The sequence below is a fragment of the Salvelinus fontinalis genome, chromosome 9 (assembly GCF_029448725.1).
Source record: "Salvelinus fontinalis isolate EN_2023a chromosome 9, ASM2944872v1, whole genome shotgun sequence".
Classification (NCBI taxonomy): Eukaryota; Metazoa; Chordata; class Actinopteri; order Salmoniformes; family Salmonidae; genus Salvelinus; species Salvelinus fontinalis.
Genome location: NC_074673.1, coordinates 45,679,105 through 45,702,041, shown reverse-complemented (window position 1 = coordinate 45,702,041; position 22,937 = coordinate 45,679,105). Strand labels below are relative to the sequence as shown.

Sequence of the window (22,937 nt, the reverse complement as noted above, 5' to 3'; positions counted from 1 at the left end):
GGATCTGGATCTTGACCCCTATAGCCTGTCACGGCGTAGGTCACGTAGGCTACCGGGGACTCGTTTGTGGGATGTATTTTGACCTTGTTCGATTGACCATGGCCTCTAACCACTTGTAATAGGGAGACCTTTTGGGTTGAGGAGGAGCGCGGGCTGGAGGAGAGTGCACAAACACACACACAAACATGTAGGCTGAACACACACACAAATGCACACACACACACACCACATCTTGTTTACCCAAAGCAGTTCCTCCTGTATAGGAATTCCTCAAATTCAGGTCAGTTGTGAAGAGGTTTTTTATGTCCCAATACCTTGGCATCGGGTCTATGAATTGACATTTAAAACAACACTTGACACTTGAATATGTTTGTTTCAATTTAAGCTATTATAAAAAACACTTGCTATAAAAATAATGCTCAATACACTGAGTGTACAAAACATTAAGAACAGGACATAAGACTGACCAGGTGAATCCAGGTGAAAGCTATGATCCCTTGTTGATGTCACTTGTTAAATCGATTTCAATCAGTGTAGATGAAGGGGAGGAGACAGGTTAAAGAAGGATTTTTAAGCCTTGAGACAATTGAGACATTGATTGCCATTCAGAGAGTGAATGGGCAAGACAAAACATGCCAGTGCCTTTGAACGGGTTATGGTAGTAGGTGCCTGGTGTACCGGTTTGTGTCAAGAACTGTAATGCTGCTGGGTTTTCATGCTCAATCGTTTTCCATGTGTATCAAGAATGGTCCACCACACAAAGGACATCCAGCCAACTTGACACAACTGTGGGAAGTATTGGAGTCAACATGGGTTAGCATCCCTGTGGAACGCTTTCAACACCTTGTAGAGTCCATGCCCTGACGAATTGAGGATGTTCTGAGGGCAATAGGTGTGTGTATGTGTGTGTGTGGGTGGGGGGGGGGGGGGGTTGTTATGTCATAATATCAGGGTTCAGATGAAACTGCAAACTGTATTGTTAGGAGATCTGAAAAACCACAAGTCAATGGGGAATATTGTTATACTCTTGGGTAAAGTATTTATTTTTATGGGAATATCGGTAGAAATTTTACAAATAGGGAGGTTCAGGAACCCTCGTAAAGTATCATAGTAAAATGGAGGGATGTCTTGCAAAAGGAAATAGCAAAGGGCATTATACTGGGAAAGATTAGTTAATCTGTGGACATCGGAGGGTTGGAGTTAAAATCGGAATGAATAATGGATTGGCCGCTGTGGGTGAAAATCCTGCACTTGAAGGAGAAAAGTATAATTATTTAGGAATTGTAGGGTAGGGATAGTAGGGTAGGGGGGAAAATATATATAGAAAAAACATTAATGAGGGGGATTAGAAATGATGCAAACAATTAAATTGATAGAACCTACAATCAATCTGCAATATTAAAACCTCTTAAGCTGACAGTCCCCGAAATCTGGCACTAGAATTACTTAAACAAATATTTTATTGATTTCCAATCATTTTATACATCAGAAGACAGAAATCCAGACCTTCCTAAAACCATGTAAAGGTCCTTAGTCGATTAAACTTTTATTTGCCCCCCTCTTGTGGTCTGCTGCATCATTACATCGATTTATGTCACTTCACTGCGACATCACGTCAAAGGGGCGGTCCTTAGAAAAACATTTATCCAGCTCGACTGCGTCATGGCACAGACATCGCAAAGCAATCGCTGGGATTTGTCTCGAATAGGTAGATCTAAATGCATAACTTCCATAGCTCTACTATAAATAATCTTCCTAAAATAAGTAAAGTAATAATTTTGTGTGGAAGTCGCACATTTTATTTTACGTCAGAGGCAGACACATTGCATATGCTCAGAACGAATGCTCAGCCCTTTACATTAGCCCTTCTCAATAGGAGGGACACACGCTGTTTAAATTGCCCATTTAATGTAGATTTAGATGTTCATACATGTAACATTTATCACTAATGCCATTTAACATTTATCACTAATGTCATGATATGTTTGGTAAAGTAATAAAGAATGTGAAATGTTTTGGGTAGATGCTCCTAAAACAGATTGTAACTATATACGGACATATTATAAAGTATGAAAAGGCTTATTCATTCACTATTTATTTGTATTTTTATCATATCATCATATTTGTATGTTTTATTCTACTTTTATTGTATACTACATCATATGGGTTGAAAAGTGTTTTTTTTCTCAGACATAAATGAACAATTCAAAGTGAAAGCCAAAGGTCATAGCTTTCTAGGGGAGAAGCACTACTACATGAATAAAATATTGCCCTCTTGCTAGATTGATGACTACAGCCATAGTCAATCAGTGCAAAACAGCTGTCAGCTCAACTTTAAAGCTGATCTACTCATAAAAGTACTCTTGCTGCAATCTCTGCCAGTCCCCGGTGAAATAAAACAGTCACTAACATTAAGGCTACTCAGGCCAAACCAAGGATGAAGTATTTACATTTTCCCTTTTAATTGCATATGTTTATGTCTCAGTAAGGAACTAAAGCAAACCTTAGTAAGCAGACAGTATGATTTAGTGCTGCCCCGTAACATTTTGCTGAGGTTAGGACTTTGATAAAGTTATGTGGAAACACCAAGAGTATCCCTCCCTTTTTATTCCGAGAGAGGGATTGGGCTGAGGCAGAGCTCTAAATATTTAATCATCGGAGATATGGAAGCAGTGATGACTTCAAGAAATGGGTCATACATAACTTCTTTAAAATGTACCAAGGTATTTATTTTATTTAACCTTTATTTTATCAGGGAGACATACTGAGACCAAAGTCTATTTTATAGATGAGTCCTAAATTACAGGAAATACACATCAGAATATGACTACAAAATGCAAGCAGAAAGAAAAACAGTCATAAAAAACAAACACGTTCATCAGTAATAAGGTCCTCAATCAGCTTTCTGAATCACCCTAGAGGCACAAGAACATCACATTTAAGAACATTTTGAAGATTGTTCCACAAATAAGGTGCAAGAAAACTAAACGCTCATTTACGTAACTCAGTACAGACCAAAGGAGTTTCCAGAGTTAACTATACCTGAGACCAGGTGTGGTAACTCGTATGTCTGAAGTTTAATAATGATGTTATGTACAGTGAGACTTTTTGTAAAAGGGCTTTATAAATGAAAGCAATGTATCAACCTAAGTGACATCAAAGAGAGAATCCAGTGATGATTGTTCAAACTGGCGCCCGTAAATAAAGTGCAGTGCACTAGGATACACTGCATATAATGGTTTTAATGAAGTGGCAGCTGCGTTTATATAGATGATGTTGCCGTAGTCCAGGGCCGATAGGAACGTCAACTGAATAATCTGCATTCCACTATTTAGCGAGAGGCAGGACCTATTTCTATAGAAGAAGCCCATTTCTATTCTCAGCTTCTTAACTATCTAATGCATATGCTTTTTAAAAGAGCTTTTCAGCTTTACAAATGCCCAGATATTTGTAAGCAGGGACATGATCAATATGGACACCATCCAAAGTACATACAGGGCATTCGGAAAGTATTCAGACCCCTTCACTTTTTCCACATTTTGTTACTCAGTACTTTGTTGTGGAAGCACCTTTGGCAGCAATTACAGCCTCAAGTCTTCTTGGGTATGACACTTCAAGATTGACACACCTGTATTTGGGTAGATTCTCCCATTCTTCTCTGCAGATCCTCTCAAGCTCTGTCAGGTTGGATGGGGAGCATCGCTGCACAGCAATTTTCAAGTCTTTCCAGAAATGTTTGATCGGGTTTAAGTCCGGGCTCTGGCTGGGCCACTCAAGGACATTCAGAGAGGTGTCCTGAAGCCACTCCTGCGTTGTCTTGGCTGTGTGCCTAGGGTCATTGTCCTGTTGGAAGGTGAACTTTCGCCCCCAGTCTGTGATCCTGAGTGCTCTGGAGTAGGTTTTCATCAAGGATCTCTCATTGCTCTGTTAATCTTTCCCTCAACCCTGACTCGTCTCCCAGTCCATTTCCACTGAAAAATATCCCCACAGCATGATGCTTCCACCAACTTGCTTCACTGTAGGGATGGTATTGGACAGGTGATGAGCTTTGCTGGGATCTCCAGATGTGACACTTGGCATTCAGGCTAAAGACTTCAATCTTGGTTTCATCAGACCAGTGAATCTTGTTTCTCATGGACAGAGTCCTTCTGGTGCCTTTTGGCAAACACCAAGCGGGCTGTCATGTGCATTTTAATGAGAAGTGGCTTCCGTCTGGCCACTCTACCATAAAAGCCTGATTGGTGGAGTGCTGCAGAGATGGTTGTCCTTCTGGAAGGTTATCCCATCTCCACAGAGGAACTCTTGAGCTCTTTAAAAGTGGCCATCGGGTACTTGGTCAACTCCCTGACCAAGGCCCTTCTCCCCCGATTGCTCAGTTCTAGGAAGAGTCTTGAAGGTTCCAAACTTCTTCCATTTAACAACGATGGAGGTCACTGTGTTCTTGGGACCTTCAATGCTGGAGAACATTTTTGGTGCCCTTCCCCAGATCTGTGCCTCGACACAATCCTGTCTCGGAGCTCTACGGACAATTCCTTCGACCTCATGGCATGGTTTTTGCTCTGACATGCATTGTCAACTGTGGGACCTTATATAGGCAGGTGTGTGCCTTTCCAAATCATGTCGAATCAATTGTATTTACCGCAGGTGGACTCCAATCAAGTTGCAGAAACATCTCAAGGATGGTCAATGGAAACAGGATGCACCTGAGCTCAATTTCGAGTCTCAAAGCAACGGGTCTGAATACTTAATTTTTTTATACATTACCAGTCAAACGTTTGGACACACCTACTCATTTCAGCGTCTTTCTTTCTTTTCACTATTTTCTACATTGTAGAATAATTTGTGGAATTTCTTTCCTTCTTAATGCGTTTGAGACATCCATTGTGTACAAAGTCGGGGTGGTATATAGAAGATACCCCTATTTGGTAATTTCCATATTATGGCAAGAACAGCTCAAATAAGCAAAGAGAAACGACAGTCCATCATTACTTTAGACATGAAGGTCAGTCAATATGGAAAATTTCAAGAACTTTGAACGTTTCTTCAAGGGCAGTCGCGAAAACCATCAAGCGCTGTGATGAAACTGACTCTCATGAGGATCGCCACAGGAAAGGAAGACCCAGAGTTACCTCTGCTGCAGAGGATTAGTTCATTAGAGCTAACTGCACCTCAGATTGCAGCCCAAATAAATGCTTCACAGAGTTCAAGTAACAGACACAACTCAACATCAACTGTTCAGAGGAGACTGAATCAGGCCTTCATGGTCCATTTCTGCAAAGAAACCACTACCAAAGGACACCAATAAGAATAAGAGACTTGCTTGGGCCAAGAAACATGAGCTATGGACATTAGACCGGTGGAAATCTGTTCTTTGGTGTGATGAGTCCAAATTTTAGATTTTTGGTTCCAACCGCTGTGTCTTTGTCAGACGCAGAGTAGGTGAACGGATGATCTCTGCGTGGTTCCCACCATGAAACATGGAAGAGGAGGTGTGATGGTGCTTTGCTGGTGACACTGTCAGTGATTTATTTAGAATTCAAGTCATACTTAACCAGCATGGCTACCACAGCATTCTGCAGTGATACGCCATCCCATCTGGTTTGCCCTTAGTGGGTCTATCATTTGGGTAATTTTTCAACACATCTCCAAGCTGTGTAAGGGCTATTTGACCAAGAAGGAGAGTGATGGAGTGCTGCATCAGATGACCTGGCCTCCACAATCACCCGACCTCAACCCAGTTGAGATGGTTTGGGATGAGTTTGGACCGCAGAGTGAAGGAAGAACAGCCAACAAGCGCTCAGCATATGTGGGAACTCCTTCAAGACTGTTGGAAAAGCAGTCCAGGTGAAACTGGTTGAGAACATGCCAAGAGTGTTCTAAGCTGTCATCAAAGCAGAGGGTGACTACTTTTAAGAATCTCAAATATAAAATATGTTTTGATTTGTTTAACACTTTTTTGGTTACTACATGATTCCATATGTGTTAGTTCATAGTTTTGATGTCTTCACTATTATTCTACAATGTAGAAAATACAAAAAATAAAGAAAAACCCTTGATTAGGTGTGTCCAAACTTTTGACTGGTACTGTATATAAATTAGCAAACATTTCTAAAAACATGTTTTTTCATTATGGGGTATTGTATTTTTGTATCTTGATGAGGATTTTTTTTTAATCAATTTTAGAATAAGGCTGTAAGGTAACAAAATGTGGAAAAACTGAAATGGTCTGAATATTTTTCAAATGTACTGTATACTTAAATCATCAGTTATTTTTATGCGTTCTAGAGAACAACATATACTTAGTTTTACCTTACCTTCAATACTAATTTCAGGTCAATAACATTTTTCTGTTATACAATGAAAGCACAGTTCAGATAGAGCCTGGTCAACCGTGGGGGCAATAGCATACACAACAGTATCATTGACATATATTGTTAATGTAAACAGTAAAAAGTACAGGACCCAGAATCGACTCCTGCGGGACACCTTTTGTAATATCCAGTAAACCTGATTTAACACCATCTGTTTTTATCTGAGTTTTATCTGTCAAGTACATTTTAAACCAGTTACATGCAGCCTGGTCGAGACCAATTGAGGAAAGCCTGAGTGATCAACAGTATGGAAAGCCTTTGACAGGTCAATGAAGAGGGCAGCACAACGTTGCCTTTTATTCATACAGTTAACAACATCATTTATACCTATGGATGCAGCAAAGATAGTGCTATGACCTGGTCTAAAACCCGACTGATGTACATTTATCTAGAATACATTTCAAAGATAAGAAAGATCTTAGCTGAGAATTAATCAAGGATTCTAATAATTTAGCTAGGCAAGAAAGTTTAGAAATAGGGCGATAATTACTTAGGTCACAAGGGCCGCCACCTTTGTGAAGGGGGAGTACATGGGCCGCGTTCCAAACCTTAGGGATAGTACCAGATATAATCATCAGGTTAAAAATATGGGTTAATGATTCAGCAATCAGGGAGGCAGAGAGCTGCAGCAAAAATGGATCATGCACATAAGCCCCAGTGGATTTTTATACCTCAGTCTTAAGCAAGGCATCTAGCACATCACAGATAGCAAATTGTTGAAATGAAAACAAAGATTCACTAGAAGTTGACGGGTTAACCGTCAAGTCAGCTAGAGGCTTGCAGAGAGAAGAGCAGTCGATTGACTGCCCAGCATCAATTAAACCACTGTTTCTCTGAAATAAAAAGCCTGCCGAGATAAAACTATGATTAAAAGCATCACTTATCCAATTCTTCTCATGTATGATACCAGAGTCAGAAAGAACTGCAGGGAAGAAGAGGAATTTGTACACCTCAATGCAAATACTATTTTCTAAAATTTAGAAGGATCACCAGCAGAGTCCGAGATGTAGCTTTATTTATCTTTCTTAATCGAGATAGTATATCGGTATAGGGCAGCTGCTAGCCTAGTGGTTAGAGCGTTGGGCCAGTAACCAAAAGGTCACTGATTCAAATACCTGCTGATGTGCCTTGAGCAAGGCACTTAACCTTCATTTGCTCCAGGGGTGCCATACAACTATGGCTGACCCTGTAAAACAACACGTTTCACTGCACCTATCCTGTGAATGTGACAATAAAACATTTTATTTTACTAGACCATGACTAAGCAGAAACAAAGTCTAGATGCTGACTACACAACATGTAGTATGTCTGTAATAGATTTGATAAAGGACACTGTTTTGGAACTGCATTGGATTCCCATAATTTGATGGATGCGTTGTTTACAATGCTTTCCACCGAAACGTTGTTGCAGTTTTATTTCACAGCATTTCTGACAGGTAAATAGAGCGTCAAGTTCCATTCCGAACTCTGGCCTCGGTGACCGAAGTTCACGCTTGGCAAACACACACACACTCAGCAAACACTGAATCGCTTAAAAAAAGCCACTGGGAAATGATTTTCCTCTTCTCCCCTTCTCCCTGTGATTGAAATAAAGTGTCAACCGCAGTTAGAGAGAAAGCGGAGGAGGAGTGAGGATGACTTGTAAACTTGGACAGTGTTGCTAAAACAAAGTGGCCTTGAATAATTCAGGGGAACAGAGATGTGCTACAGTAAGACAAGAAAGACAGAGGAAAGAGAGAGGGAAGTGTATACTGTACTTTAGGTTAGCCTCTCTCTGTCATATTGAATAAGCTGTGACACTCATTCACAGACAACAGTACTCTAACATGACATGAACATACAGTACTTGATAGTAACAGGTAAATACATAGAGTAGAGGTACAGGATACAAGATGGAGATAACTGAAAGGAAAGTTTACCCATTTTGAGAGTTATATTGTTTTTGTGCATCTCTGAGTGATGTTCTATCGATTCCTGAGTATCTGAGTTATTGGCGTTTAAGCAGGCAGAAATTCGGCCGGTATGACGTAGCACCGTGATAAAGTCGCTCTCACTGCACTGGAAGTTAATAGGAATAGACTTTTAGATTTTGAAAATGTCTCTCATACATGTCAGATTTCAATACTAGCCGATATCAAAACTCTGGAGGATGTCTTCTCTCAAATGAGCCATTGATCAAATGTTTGTGATAGTCCTACCTCGAAAAATGTCTAGCACATTTTTTCAATTGTCTGCCTCTTTGTCCAAGGTGCATTACCTAGTGCTGTTGCCAGAGATATTATAGAAAGGAGATAGAAATCCAATGAACAAAGAAACTTAAAATGCCTCACCCAGCAGACTGTCGACCAATTGCGTTCACATTGTCATGTTGCGTCACGCGGTTGCTAAGCTAATCTTCTCAAAGTCAGTGCACATGTTGAGAAACATGCCTATTTTTTCTCCAAACTACATCATGTCACCATTCCAAAGTTATACGATACTACAGATAGTAAGTGAATTATCTCACGTCTTGGAAAACATTTGTAATGAATTCAGAATTCGTGCTAATGTTTGGTTTTTGAGCAGTTAGCGCCCAATAGACTCCCATTCACTCCTTGAAGGAGAGCGCTGCTTGTCCCTAAATTACCCAGAATTCACCGCGCTGTCCATTGACGTAGCATGGGCAACGTTTCCCATCTCCTCAAAAGTTTATCTCCGGTTGCGAACGTTCGACTCCACTCTGTGCGGCACATCGACCTGCAGGTTGAACATGGTGATATTAAAGACTCCTAAATTAATAGTACACTTTGTTTGGGCCATTATACAGCTAACTAGCTACGTTACATGCTGAAATTGTCTTTGGTATTACTGTGTGTAGCTAAGTTTGCTAGCTAGCTAGGCTACCAGCCCATAGAGACAGCATTGCATTGTGGATTTTGTTGACTTGAGCTGCAACAGATTTCCACAACGATTTTCCATGTTGCTAACCATCATAATTTAAAGCCAAAATGAAACATTTGTTTTTACAAAAAATATTGTTCTCACATATTTGTGTAATTAAAGGAATGAGTGGTTTTGGGTCCAATGCAGACATTTTTTTAAATCTCAATTTCAAATCATTTCTCGGTAACAATTAAGTACCTTAAAGTAATTGTTTTCAATTAAAATGGTCAAAAAGAAACAAAACAGCTAATTATCAAAGAGGAATTTCTTAAGCAAGAATTTTGCTAGTACTGTCTGGGAGTGGTCTGAGAGTGGGGTGGGGAAAACTAGCTGTTATTGACATAGAGGTTAAGAACTCTCTTTCTTATTGGTCTATTAACTAATTAATCTACTGGTGATGTCACCAGGCAGGCCAAAACTCCATCCCACCAAAACAACAGAAATTTCGGGCGATGTTTTCAAACAGCTCTTACACCAAAAGTGCATTATCATAATTCTCAAAATTTTACAGTATTATTCCAACCTCATAGTATGGAAATATATTTAAAATTGAGGAAAATCACATTGACTGCAATGGGCCTTTAAGCCACTAGGATCCAATAGATGATGTTTACGTTGGGCCATGCTGACTATAAAACATGTGAAAGTGCTTACTAACAGCATACTGACTGCTTACTAACAGGGCAGCTTTCATAAAGTAAGATACAGAATGCCTTTTTGGTGTAACAGAATCTCCTTGCATAATGATAAAGCTCTGGGGTGACTTAGATCTTGATATTGTCGTCGTCACTACAGGTCGGACGTTTCTTCGGGGAAGTGGACGGGTCTGTGATGACAGCGTTGATCAAGTCAGGCATGTTCAAGCAGTAAGAGAAGCTACATTATGTTGTACATATTATACCATTGATTGAACCTATTGCGCAATGTTATCTAACCCCTAACTACCTAATTGTTGTGTGTTTGTGCAACAGGGTGTCGCTGTATGACTACCAGGGTATGTGTAGATCAGGACACAGTCACTCCAGTAGTGCTCGGCCTCTGCTCAGTGTAAGTCATGCCATATGAGCATGTTTATCAATTGCTCAACCATGAAGAAGGCACTACAAGTCGAAACATTGGATTCGTTTACCCATTCAATTGTTAGGAGCATATATACAGTATGTGACTTCATTTACTGATCTTGAATCAATTGCTCACTGACAATAATAAATATCGTTTTAAAGATTAACAAAAATTCAGCAAATCATGAACATTAATTCTAAATGGTCTACTAATGGCTTATGATGCAAGTCATTATAAAATCTCATCTGCTGATTGAATAATATGGTAACTTAGCAGATGCTCTCTTCTTGCTCACTTTCACCTGACTTCTTCTCTCTCTGTCTCTCTCTGTTTCTCTCATTGTCTCTCTCTCTCACCGTATCTCCATCTCTCCTTCCTACAGCCTTTCTACGGCCTTGCGGCAGTGATCAAATGGTTCTTTTCTCACATGTTGATGTAAGTATGAGATGCACTTTTTGGGCTGATTTGGGGAGAAATTCATTGGTTTTTTAAAACTTTATTTTCTCTCCAACAACTCTACTTCTGTACAGGTTCTTAATGGAGTTCAACTTCTGTGGGTTGTGGCACTCGGATTACATCGTAGACGGTAAGTTATGCTCTTAATACTTTATGTGACAAAAGCCATCGCAAAGAGTATGTTTGCATGCATACCTGTGACGGGAGAGTCACTTTCAAATGAACACATGTTTGTGCTTTCATATACCCTTGATGAATCATCCTGTAGTTTTCATACCATGTCTGAATGTCTTTGTCTCATTCACATGTCATTGTCTCTCATCCAAATGCTGTCTCCCATCCCATTTTCTCACCCATGGTCATCATTTGACTGTATGCCACTCCCATTGCCATGTTCATCTGTCTGTGGTCCATCGTGAACGGTGCACCATCCATCTCCTCTCCACTGTGATTCCCAACACACAGCCAAGGCTGGCTACCATACATGTGAGTAGACGGGTGCCTGTAGATGTGGGCGGGTGTACGCACTGTATGTGTGTGAGTGTGTATGTATGCACTTCTTTGAATCAAACAAAAATTACATTCACGCTGACTTTATCCTCGTTAGCCCATAAAGCCAAGAAGGTTGACGCGCTGCAGCCGTGTGACACAGAGTATCCTGGCTTCGTGTACGATTCCTCCATCAGAGAGACCAACAGCCTCATCAAATGTGGCCGTTGTCAAAAGTAAGAACCTCCATCTCAGACAACCAAGTCCACTGTGGGGGCGCCCTCTTATGGCCATGACACCTACCTGCAATTATCTGAACTGAGCCTTTTGTATTCCCAAATGCAACTGAATCGTGTTCAACTGACCTCGTGTTCCAGAATGTAACGGAATGTGTTGTGTTCCAGGATGTTTGTGGTGCAGGCGGTTCCTGAAAGTAACCTGGTGTTGATGGTGGTCCAGGCGGACTGTGACTGCTCCCGCCAGTACTCCTCCATCACACTGGAGCCCAAGGAGGTCAAATACAATGCATCAGTCAAGTGTAACAGGATGAAATCTCAGAAAGTCCGCCGGCGCCCAAACTCCTGTCACGCCTATCATCCTAAGGTCAGCCCTCTAATTGTGTAATATTGAGTTGATTACTGTCGTTGACTACAGGGTTAGCATAGCAGGCATGTTGAAATTAAAATAGGGAAGTGTTTGTTACATTTAAATGGTATGCGATTCACAGAGATGCATAGTCAAAGTAGATGAATGTGTCAATCAATATAAAGCAGTATACTCAAAGGTTCTTGAGTTTTTTTTTGTCAGGGGTAAGGGTGATATGTGTAAAGAAAAAGAAAAAAAAGAAGAAATGTGCCTATCAGGAGAGGTTCTTTACTGCTGTGATGGTTGTGAAGATTTTACAGTACACTACAGGCAACTGGTTGCACTGAAAGTACGGTAAACAACAACAACTTACTGAAGGGTTGTACCAGTTTAAGTGGTTGATGGTTATGTTGTTAAAGTTTGAGCACCTCCATTAATATGGTCAGTTCTGCGATCTATGTAAGAGAATGTGACAATAAAGAGTTGCACTGTTAAAAAGTTACTGTGCATTTCACAGTAACTTAATAGCAGTTAGTTGCCTGGAAGTTGCAGTGCATTTTGCAGTCCCTAACTGGCATCCAGCTGTAAGTAAGTTCATGTAAAATTCACTGTAACTTTACAAGATATAGCTTAACATTAGTTGACAACTACTAAGATTATTAGTGATGAGCACACTTGGGACTCGGCCTTGGTTGACAGAAAACGGACCTTGCTGCCACACCATCAGGTCAGTGAGCATGATAGAGATCAGCCATAGTAAGTAACTGTGAATTTGACAATAACTACGTGCAACAAGTTGACAGTATTGAACAATAAACATGAACTTCCTGTTGACAAACTGCCATTAACTGCAAAATGCACAGTAACCTCTTAACAGTGCAACTCTTGATTGTCAAAAGCTCTTACAAAGTCTGTAGAACTGGGAGTGGACAAATTAGGTGCTCAACCTTCATCAACACAAGATAAAATCACTTAAAGGGGCAGTACAGTCAAAAACATAATTAACCTGTGGTTTATATGTATTTCCACACTATGAGGTTGAAATTATTATTATGATAATGCACTTTCAGTGTAAGAGCTGTTTGAAAAGACTGCCTGAAATTTCAGCTTGTTTGGCTGGGTGGGTTTTTTGTTAATAGGGTTAAGTTAATAGACCAATAGCAAAGAGAGTTTGCCCTCCACTCTGTCAAAAATAGCTAGTTTTCAGGTTACACATCTCTCCCATTAGGCTCCTCCAAGTAGGCCCCTCTTCCAGACCACTCCCAGAAAGTCCAAGCAAAATTCTTGCTTGAGAAATTGCACTTCGCTAGGAAAGCAATTTTTGTTCCTTTTTGACCATTTGAATTAAAAACACAGTAAGGTACTTAATTGTTACCCATAAATCATTTGAAATTGCAATAAAAGCAGCAGCATTGCACCTTTAAACTGGTCCACTAACGGCTGGTACAAATACAACATATTTCAGACTATGCCCCCAAATATGCTAACGAGCCCCTACCAGCACATGGCCCCCACCTACATTACAAAGTGATTGTACCTTACATTGAATATAAATTATGTTTTCTACTAGATTTTGCAAGTACCTAATAGTGTGTGCCATAAGCTCATCTGAATTATCCTATAAGTATAACTACAGAACCTGTCATTGGTTCTACCTGGAACCAGAGGGTTCCTCATGATACGTTTCTATATGGAACTCAAAAGGGTTCCCCTACAGGGACAAATCAAAGGGTTATACATGGCACTCAAAAGGATTCCCCCATAGAGGCAGATGACAGAACCATGTAACCAGAGGGTTCTTCATGAGAGGGTTCTACGTAGAACCCAAATTGGTTTCCTTACACTTACAGGGACAAAACAAAGAACCCTACTAAAAATCAAAGGGTTCTATATGGGGCCAACAAAAAGTTTCCCCCATAGGGAGAAATGACAGAGGTGTAGATTCAATCAGATCAAGCGTTAACCGGCGATAGCAGACAACTGCATAGCGGATGTTTTGGAGGTGTCAGAGGTACAACTGTGTTGGAGCTTCAAATCTGTGAGCAGCTACTCCTGCGATCATTGTCACAAACCCCACCCGCCCCCCACTCATGTTAGAAGTTCAGAACGAGAAAGTGTAGGCTATATAGAAATAATTACGCTCAAATTGAAAAATCATTCAACTAAGTAATGAGGAATATGTATATATAATGTGGACACCCCTTCAAATTAGTCGATTTGGCTATTTCAGCTACACCCGTGTAGAATGGCCTTATAGAATGCCACCTTTCCAACAAGTCAGTTTGTCAAATTTCTGCCCTGCTGGAGCTGCCTCGGACAACTGTGAGTGCTGTTATTGTGAAGTGGAAGTCTAGGAGCAACAACGACTCAGCAGCGAAGTGGTAGGCCACACAAGCTCACAGAACGGGACGGCCGAGTGCTGAAGAGTGTATAAATTGTCTGTCCTCGGTTACAACATTCACTTCTGAGTTCCAAACTGCCTCTGGAAACAACTTCTGCACAAGAACTGTTCGTCGGGAGTTTCATGAAATAGATTTCCATGGCCGAGCAGCCACACACAAGCTTAAGATCCCCATGGGCCATGGCGTTGACAGGAGTGCTGTAAAGCTCACCGCCATTGGACTCTGGGGCAGTAGAAACACATTCTCTGGAGTGATGAATCACGCTTCACCATCTGGCAGTCTGACAGATGAATCTGGGTTTGGCGGATGCCAGGAGAACGCTACCTGCCCGAATGCATAGTGCCAACTGTAAAGTTTGGAGGAGGAGGAATAATGGTTCGGGCTAGGCCCCTTAGTTCTAGTGAAGGGAAATCTTAACCTACAGCATACTAGACCATTCTGTGCTTTCAACTTTGTGGCAGTTCGGGGAAGGCCCTTTCCTGTTTCAGCATTACAATGCCGCCTTGCACAAAGCGAGGTCCATACACAAATGGCTTGTTGAGATCGGTGTGGAAGAACTTGACTGGCCTGCACAGAGCCCTGACCTCAACCCCATTGAAGTCAAGTCTCCGCATCAACGTTCCAAAATCTAGTGGAAAGCCTTCACAGAAGAGTGGAGGCTATTATAGCAGAAAAGGGGGGACCAACTCCATATTAATGCCCATGATTTTGGAATGAGATGTTCGACGAACAGATGTCCACATACTTTTTATCATGTAGTGTACCTTAATCCATCTCTAAAAATACAGTTACTTTTTGTATATTTGTCGTATTTTCACTGCAACCAGTAGCCAGGACTCTTTACAGTGTAATGAAGAACCCTCTGGTTCTAACATTGTAATGAAGAACCATACACATGGCTATTCAAAGGGTTACTCAAATAGCCAATATAAAAATGGTCTGCACAGCCCAACAAAAGGCTTCCCCTACACAGACAAAACATACTAAGTAGCAAGTATTTTTTTCAATTGTATTTTAGCAATTCATTTTGAAATGTTCCTATCTTCTTGCTGATTGTAGGAAAATGCCAAGGACTGTGGAGGAGCTTCCGAGATCAGCCTATCGGTGGCCGTCTTCTTGACTTCTCTGGCCACTTCATTGGCCCTCTGAAGATGGACATGACAAGGTTCCACCTCTCTTATGGCCGTTCACATTTCCTTTTTGTATATTTTCTGAAAGACCTTTAACTACATAAAGGACCTACCAACACAGTAGTTAAAGTCAATTCCGGAGCAAGGGCTATTTTCTAGTAAGACTCCTTTTCCCACAATGAGAGAGAAAGAGACTCAACAGTCCAAACAAATGCCACATTTCTATGCTTGGGACTCTTTTGCATGAGCCATGGGATATGAACTTGTGGACATGCGAGGCAATGAGAGACTGTTATTTTCATGGAGACACTAATATAGTAGGACCTACCCTGCCCTCTGCTGGACAATCCATCTGAGTGCAGACTGAAAGACAACCACCCTGACAAACTCACTCAACTGGAGAACTGTTGCCACGTGCAAATCAACAGGAACATAGAATGTTTGCTTATTTCAGATTTTTATACACAGTAACATTAAGCTGTATTGTATTAAAACAATTTTTTATGTTGAAATGAACTACTGTACCATAACTGTGTGTTATGAAATAGGAATATTCATATTTTTGTGGTATACTTGATGAACATTTGCAATAAATAATAAATAATGTATGTCATTACATTGGTGTTTAGACCGGGAACATGCTGGTGACCATTCCCTTACCATCAGAACTAAGTCAGAGGCTAGTCTAGTAGACACTACATATAAAAAGTATGTGGACACCCTTTCAAATTAGTAGCTGCCGCTCTTTCAACCACAACCATTGCTGACAGGTGTATAAAATTGGGCACACAGACACGCAATCTCCATAGACAAACATTGACAGTAGAATGGCCCGTACTAAAGAGCTCCGTCACTTTCAACGTGGCACCGTCATAGGATGCCACCTTTCAAACAAGTCAGTTCGTCAAATTTCAGCCCTGCTAGAGCTTCCCTGGTCAACTGTAAGTGCTGTTATTGTGAAGTGGAAACGTCTAGGAGCAACGAAAACTCAGCCGCAAAGTGGTAGGCCACACAAGCTCACAGAATGGGACCACCTAGTGCTGAAGTGCGTAGCACGTAAAATGTACCTGTCCTTGTCGGTTGCAGCACTCACTACCTAGTTCTAAACTGCCTCTGAAAGCAACTTTAGCACAAGAACTGAGCTTCATGAAAATGGGTGTCCATGGCCGAGCAGCCACACACAAGCCTAAGATCAACATGCGCAATGCTAAGCGTTGGCTGGAGTGGTGTAAAGCTCACTGCCATTGGACTCTGGAGCAGTGGAAACGCGCTCTCTGGAGTGATGAATCATGCTTCTCCATCTGGTCGACAAATCTGGGTTTTGCGGATGCCAGGAGAACGCTACCTGCCCGAATGCATAATGCCAACTGTAAAGTTTGGTAGAGGAGGAATTATGGTCTTTGGCTGTTTTTCATGGTTCGGGCTAGGCCCCTTAGTTCCAGTGAAGGGAAATCTTAACGCTACAGCATACAATGACATTCTAGACGATTCTGTGCTTACAACTTTGTGGCACCAGTTTGGGGAAGGCCCTTTCCTGTTTCAACATGACAATGCCCCCGTGCACAAAGCGAGGTCCATACAAAAATGTTTTTTTCGAGGTCAGTGTGTAAGAACATGGCTGGCCTGCACAGAGCCCTGACCTCAACCCCATCAAACACCAATGGGATGAATTAGAACGGCGACTGCGAACCAGGCCTAATCGCCCAGCATCAATGCCCAACCTCAATAACGTTCTTGCGGCTGAATGGAAGCAAGTCCCCGCAGCAATGTTCCAACATCTAGTGGAAAGCCTTCCCAGAAGAGGGGAAGCATGGACATCAAAGAGGGGACCAACTCCATATTAATTCCCATGATTTTGGAATGAGATGTTCGACGAGCAGGTGTCCACATACTTTTGGTCATGTAGTGTAGTTCATGATACTGGTATGCTTGAAGCTTTACGAAAGTGGGAAACTGTTTAAAAACAATGACCTATTGTCAAATGTAAATCAGAAATGTGTCTTTTTGCTGTCTTATTTTATTCCCAACCGCTCCAGACAACACACACACACACACACAAAAGTTGGGAGCAGCAGAGGGTTAGCCACAGAGCAGCGTTAAGGGTTAAGTGCCTTGCAATAGGTGGGACCTGAAATTCTTATGCTAGTGGTTATTGGCTCACTTCTGCCAAATTCTTCCCCTGTGAAATCATTACAAGCAGTGACGGATTTAGGTATAGGCGACATGGACAGCCGCCCAGGGCGGCACGGGGCACCCGCACAAACAATTTCGGAATGGTGACATTTGCGCAATTGGTTTTCTATCGCTCATTTGCACGTCACGTCAATGATATCATGTCACCGTGTTGGACTGTGGGTAAATTAACCTTGTTGGAATTGGCGCCCTGATTCTAGTTTGTGAGCTAAGCAGGCTACTGCCTGGGAAGGTCTCCCACTCAGAAGTACGAGATGGGGAGAGGGCGGGGGTAGATTGACCTCAGGTCTCCCCACTGGAACCCCGAGGTAGGGAGAGCGGGGGAATCTATCAAATAGTGCACCTCTAACTTTGTACAGTATTAATGCAATTAGTAAAATCAGTGACACTACAAAATGCTACCAAATAAAGCACAATTCATTCATAATACCGTGAATATATAGTTTCTGGACATATTGTTGCATTTATTTCTGGTTTGTGTGACATCTTTAAGAATAGAACAAAACCAGTCTGCACACCACCAAAGTTAATTGGTTTAGTCTTGACTCTTGGTTGACAGTGTTGGGGGATGGGTAATGTATTGACACTAGAGTGCCAAATCAACACAAATGCTACATTGTAGCTGGTCCCCTGGCACACGTTAACCCTATGCTAACTTCACCAGCTGACAGTGATTATCTTCTGTAACAAATTCTGCATCAGCCTATCAAAGATCTTAGACTTTATAGCCACCAGCCAATGGAATTTCTTAAAATTAGATATTTTTAACCTCCAATTTCAAGGTTTACTTTTGTTCCACTAGGTCTGTAAAGTGTCGTGTCCCTACAATATTGTATGATGCATCCTTGACTAGCCTACTAGATACTAAATTCAAAAGGCACATGTTGACATATGACAAAATTTGCCTATCCATTTCACACACATTAATGTGATTTGACAGCAATAAAGACGTATGTAAGTTTATATTCGTACAGTAAAATAAAAGATGAAGAAGCTTGTGGCCATGTCAAATAGCTCTATTTTACCCCTTCCTGCTATTACTAATTGGTGGCATGATCCACTAAGGCCCAGAGACAGTGAGATACAACCACTGTGAGTTCGAATTCTCCTTGGGGCAAGGTTTTATTTGAGGTCATCAAGTCAAATAACACATATGTAATAAAGTAGATTATAAAACCTATGCAATATGATTATTAGGCCATAACAGTGTTTGCTGAAGAAAGGCGTAGCTTCTTCGTTCTTAATCTTAATTTTGCTGTTGGATGCACTTCACTTCTCAACACACTAGCACAATAAATGTAATGCTACATTTTAAAGGGGGGGGGGGGGTCATGTGGGATTCGAACATGAAGATCTAGACACTCTACACTGTGAGCTACAGTTGAAGTCGGAAGTTTACATACACCTCAGCCAAATAAATGTCAACAAATTTTTCGCAATTCCTGACATTTAATCCTAGCAAAAATTCCCTGTTTTAGGTCAGGTAGGATCACACTTCATTTTAAGAATGTGAAATGTCAGGATAATAGTAGAGAGAATGATTTATTTCAGCTTTTATTTCTTTCATCACATTCCCAGTGGGTCAGAAGTCTACATACACTCAATTAGTATTTGGTAATATTGCCTTTAAATTGCTTACCTTGGGTCAAACGTTTCGGGTAGCCTTCCACAAGCTTCCCACAAAAAGTTGGGTGAATTTTGGCCCATTTCTCCTGACAGAGCTGGTGTAACTGAGTTAGCTTTGTAGGCCTCCTTGCTCGCACACGCCTTTTCAGTTCAGCACACAAATTTTCTATGGGATGGAGGTCAGGGCTTTGTGATGGCCACTCCAATACCTTGACTTTGTTGTCCTTAAGCCATTTTGCCACAACTTGGAAGTATGCTTGGGGTCATTGTCCATTTGGAAGACCCATTTGCGACCAAGCTTTAACTTCCTGACTGATGTCTTGAGATGTTGCTTCAATATATCCAGATAATTTTCCTCCCTCGTGATGCCATCTATTTTGTGAAGTGCACCAGCCACTCCTGCAGCAAAGCACCCCTAACAACATGATGCTGCCACCCCGGTGCGTCACGGTTGGGATGGTGTTCTTCGGCTTGCAAGCCTCCCCCTTTTTCCTCCAAAATTAACAATGGTCATTATGGCCAAACAGTTCTATTTTTGTTTCATCAGACCAGAGGAAATTTCCCTAAAAGTACAATCTTTGTGGCTTTTTTATGGCGGTTTGGAGCAGTGGCTTCTTCCTTGCTGAGCGGCCTTTCAGGTTACAATATAGGACTCATTGTACTGTGGATAAAGATACTTTTGTACCTGTTTCCTCCAGCATCTTCACAAGGTCCTTTGCTGTTGTTCTGGGATTGATTTGCACTTTTCGCACCAAAATACATTCATCTCTAGGAGACATCTCTAGGTGAAATAATCTGCAAACAATTGTTGGAAAAATTACTTGTCATGCACAAAGTAAATGTCCTAACCGACTTGCCAAAACTATAGTTTAAGAAATTTGTGGAGTGGTTGAAAAACGAGTTTTAATGACTCCAACCTAAGTGTATGTAATCTGTCGACTTCAATTGTATATGATCAGTCAGTCAAGTGCATATGATCTAGTTGCTTTGATTATCAGAGCCGTTGGACTTATGTTACGTTCATGAACAAATGTTGGATCACGTCCAACTACGTTGGCGATTTTAATGGGCTGTTATGCAATTTGAGACAGAGGTCCAGTTTAAACCTGCACTATGTTTGCAAGTATGGACCTATGACGTATTTCAATACTTGAATCACATTTTCAAATGATGTACATACAGTGCCTTCGGAAAGTATTTAGACCTTGACATTTCACAATTTGTTACATTACAGCATTATTCTAAAATTGATTAAAACTTGTTCCTCATAATTCTACACACAATACCCATAATGCATAACATTTCTTAAACAGAAATACCTTATTTACAAGTATTCAGACCCTTCGCTATGAAAGTCGAAATTGAGCACAGGTGCATCCTTTTTCCATGATCATGCTTGAGATGTTTCTACAACTTGATTGGTCTACCTTTGGTAAATTCAATTGATTGGACATGATTTAGAAAGGAACACACCTGTCTATATAAGGTCCCACAGTTGGCAGTGCATGGCAGAGCAAAAACCAAGCCATGAGGTCCAAGGAATTGTCCGTAGAGCTCCTAGACAGGATTGTGTCAAGGCACAGATCTGGGGAAAGGAACCAAAACATGTCTGCAGCATTGAAGGTCCTCAAGAACACAGTGGCCTCCATCATTCTTAAATGGAAGAAGTTTGGAAACACTAAGACTCTTCCTAGAGCTGGCCGCTCAGCAAACAGGGGAGAAGGGCCTTGGTCAGGGAGGTGACCTAAAACCTGATGGTCACCCTGACAGAGTTCCTCTGTGGCGATGGGAGAACCTTCCAGAAGGACAACCATCTCTGCAGCACTCCACCAATCAGGCCTTTATGGTAGTGGCCATATGGAAGCCACTCAGTAAAGGAACATGACAGCCCGCTTGGAGTTTTCCCCAAAAGGCACCTAAAGACTCTCAGACCATGAGAAACAAGGGTGTAATCGTTGCCAAAGGTGCTTCCAAGTACTGAGTAAAGGGTCTGAATACATGTGATTTTTTATTTTATACATCTCTACAAACCTGTTTTTGCCTGGGGGGGCAAATCGAATCAAATTTAGGAAAAGGCTGTAACGTAACACAATGTGGAAAAAGTAAAAGGGTCTGAATACTCTCCAAATGCACTGGAAGTAGTGAGGACTACATGCCATAGGTGTGTTGCTATATTACAATACAATGAATATGAACGTATTCTTCCATTAGTGTCTCAGAACATGCACTGAAAAGTACTTTGACTTAGAATAATACTTTCAATCATTGCACCTAACCTCTTACAGCTTCAAATTAATACCTACACTAAAACATTACCACAAATGCAATCAAAATCAAAGGCAAACAGTTTATTGAAAGTAACATTAAAAAAAGTTGTGAAATTACAAGCAGATGGTTGGTGGCAGTGAGCAGAGGAAACAAAAACATGCTTTATACATGGTAGTATACCCATTGCTTTATACATGGTAGTATACCCATTGACTTCATACACAGCATCTTATTTTTAATCCAAATGGAAAACTATTGTCCCCCAGTAATTGGAGAACATAAGGTAAATTCGCCTGTTAAGGTGGTAAGTGCACACAATCCAAACCAGCATCAACTACACATACATTTTATGCAAACATATTTACAATACTCGAGTATTAAATCAATAATTATAAACTATCAGGAATCTTCAGTGCTGATCAGTTAAAATGGTAGAAACATTTGAAGTACTGACACAGGAAATCCTGAAATATTTGGGGAAGGCAAGACATTTTCAAACCTATACGAAGGCAATTGAGTTTAATACGTCGCTTTGAAGTGAGGTAGCAACTTGTTTACAATTCTGTAGGAGATGTGCGCTACTGTACATTTTAACAGCACACTCTCCTGGAGCAGCATAGCATCCTTAAAAACAAACTCAGAGCATAGTCAGTTATAATTTGTGGTCGAAGGGATACTTCAGGATTTTGAACAATGAAGCCCTTTGTCTACGTCGCCAGAGTCTGATGAACTCACGGACACCATTTTTATGTCTCTGCATCCAGTATGAAAGTAGTTAGCATTGGCTCGCAAAACTACCATTAGTGCAATGACTGGAAGTCTATGGGATCTACTAGCATGCTAGCAGTTACCATTGACTTCCAGGCATTGCACTAATGGTAGTTAGCAACTTTCTTCAAACTACAATCAGACAATTAAGCTGACTCTGGAAACTAAATTAAGGGCTTCCTTGCCAAAATCCTAAAGTATCCCTTTAAGCTTTCACACCCTACAATTGCAAGCCGGAGAGATGAGGCAGTGCAAATGTCCATACATCTAAGTATATTTCTAGCATTTTGATGAAATAGGATATTAATACTCTAAGCAGTGCATCTTTCATAACCAGTAACTTTGTCATTGGTAGATAAAGATGAACAAGATTAGAAATGTAGCATTCATTTGAGGGAAGGAAACAAATAGTTGTGAATTTCATCTTACAGGGAGGAAGTCCCTTTTTAAATAAATAGCTAAACAATCTGGTCTTATGGTGCAATGTCAGGTCCAAAATTATAGGCACCCTTGGTAAAGATAAAAATACTGAGGCTGTTTGACCACTCAAACCCATGGTGCTTTGGTGTCAAAAGAATGAACCCCATACCTTGTGTACAATATTAAGGTCAAAAGGTGCTGTGAACTTCACCCAGGACATTTTAGCCAAAACCCTGGTTGCCTCT

The 22,937-nt window shown here is 41.0% G+C and overlaps 1 protein-coding gene across 2 annotated transcripts in view; it reads left to right on the top strand.

The window, feature by feature from the left end:
- The window catches only part of LOC129862696 (voltage-dependent calcium channel subunit alpha-2/delta-4-like), a 70,570-nt gene extending 54,537 nt beyond the window's left edge, over positions 1 to 16,033 (top strand). Inside the window, exons 29-36 of one of the 2 annotated variants that reach the window (XM_055934590.1) lie at positions 10,089 to 10,159; positions 10,265 to 10,340; positions 10,738 to 10,790; positions 10,886 to 10,941; positions 11,277 to 11,297; positions 11,419 to 11,536; positions 11,705 to 11,903; positions 15,347 to 16,033. In XM_055934590.1, coding sequence (XP_055790565.1) covers positions 10,089 to 10,159; positions 10,265 to 10,340; positions 10,738 to 10,790; positions 10,886 to 10,941; positions 11,277 to 11,297; positions 11,419 to 11,536; positions 11,705 to 11,903; positions 15,347 to 15,436 — 684 coding nt within the window. In that variant the 3' untranslated portion in view covers positions 15,437 to 16,033. The remainder of the gene's footprint in view (positions 1 to 10,088; positions 10,160 to 10,264; positions 10,341 to 10,737; positions 10,791 to 10,885; positions 10,942 to 11,276; positions 11,298 to 11,418; positions 11,537 to 11,704; positions 11,904 to 15,346) is intronic. The other variant, XM_055934592.1, reaches the window with a different exon arrangement.
- The last annotated feature ends 6,904 nt before the right edge of the window (positions 16,034 to 22,937 follow it).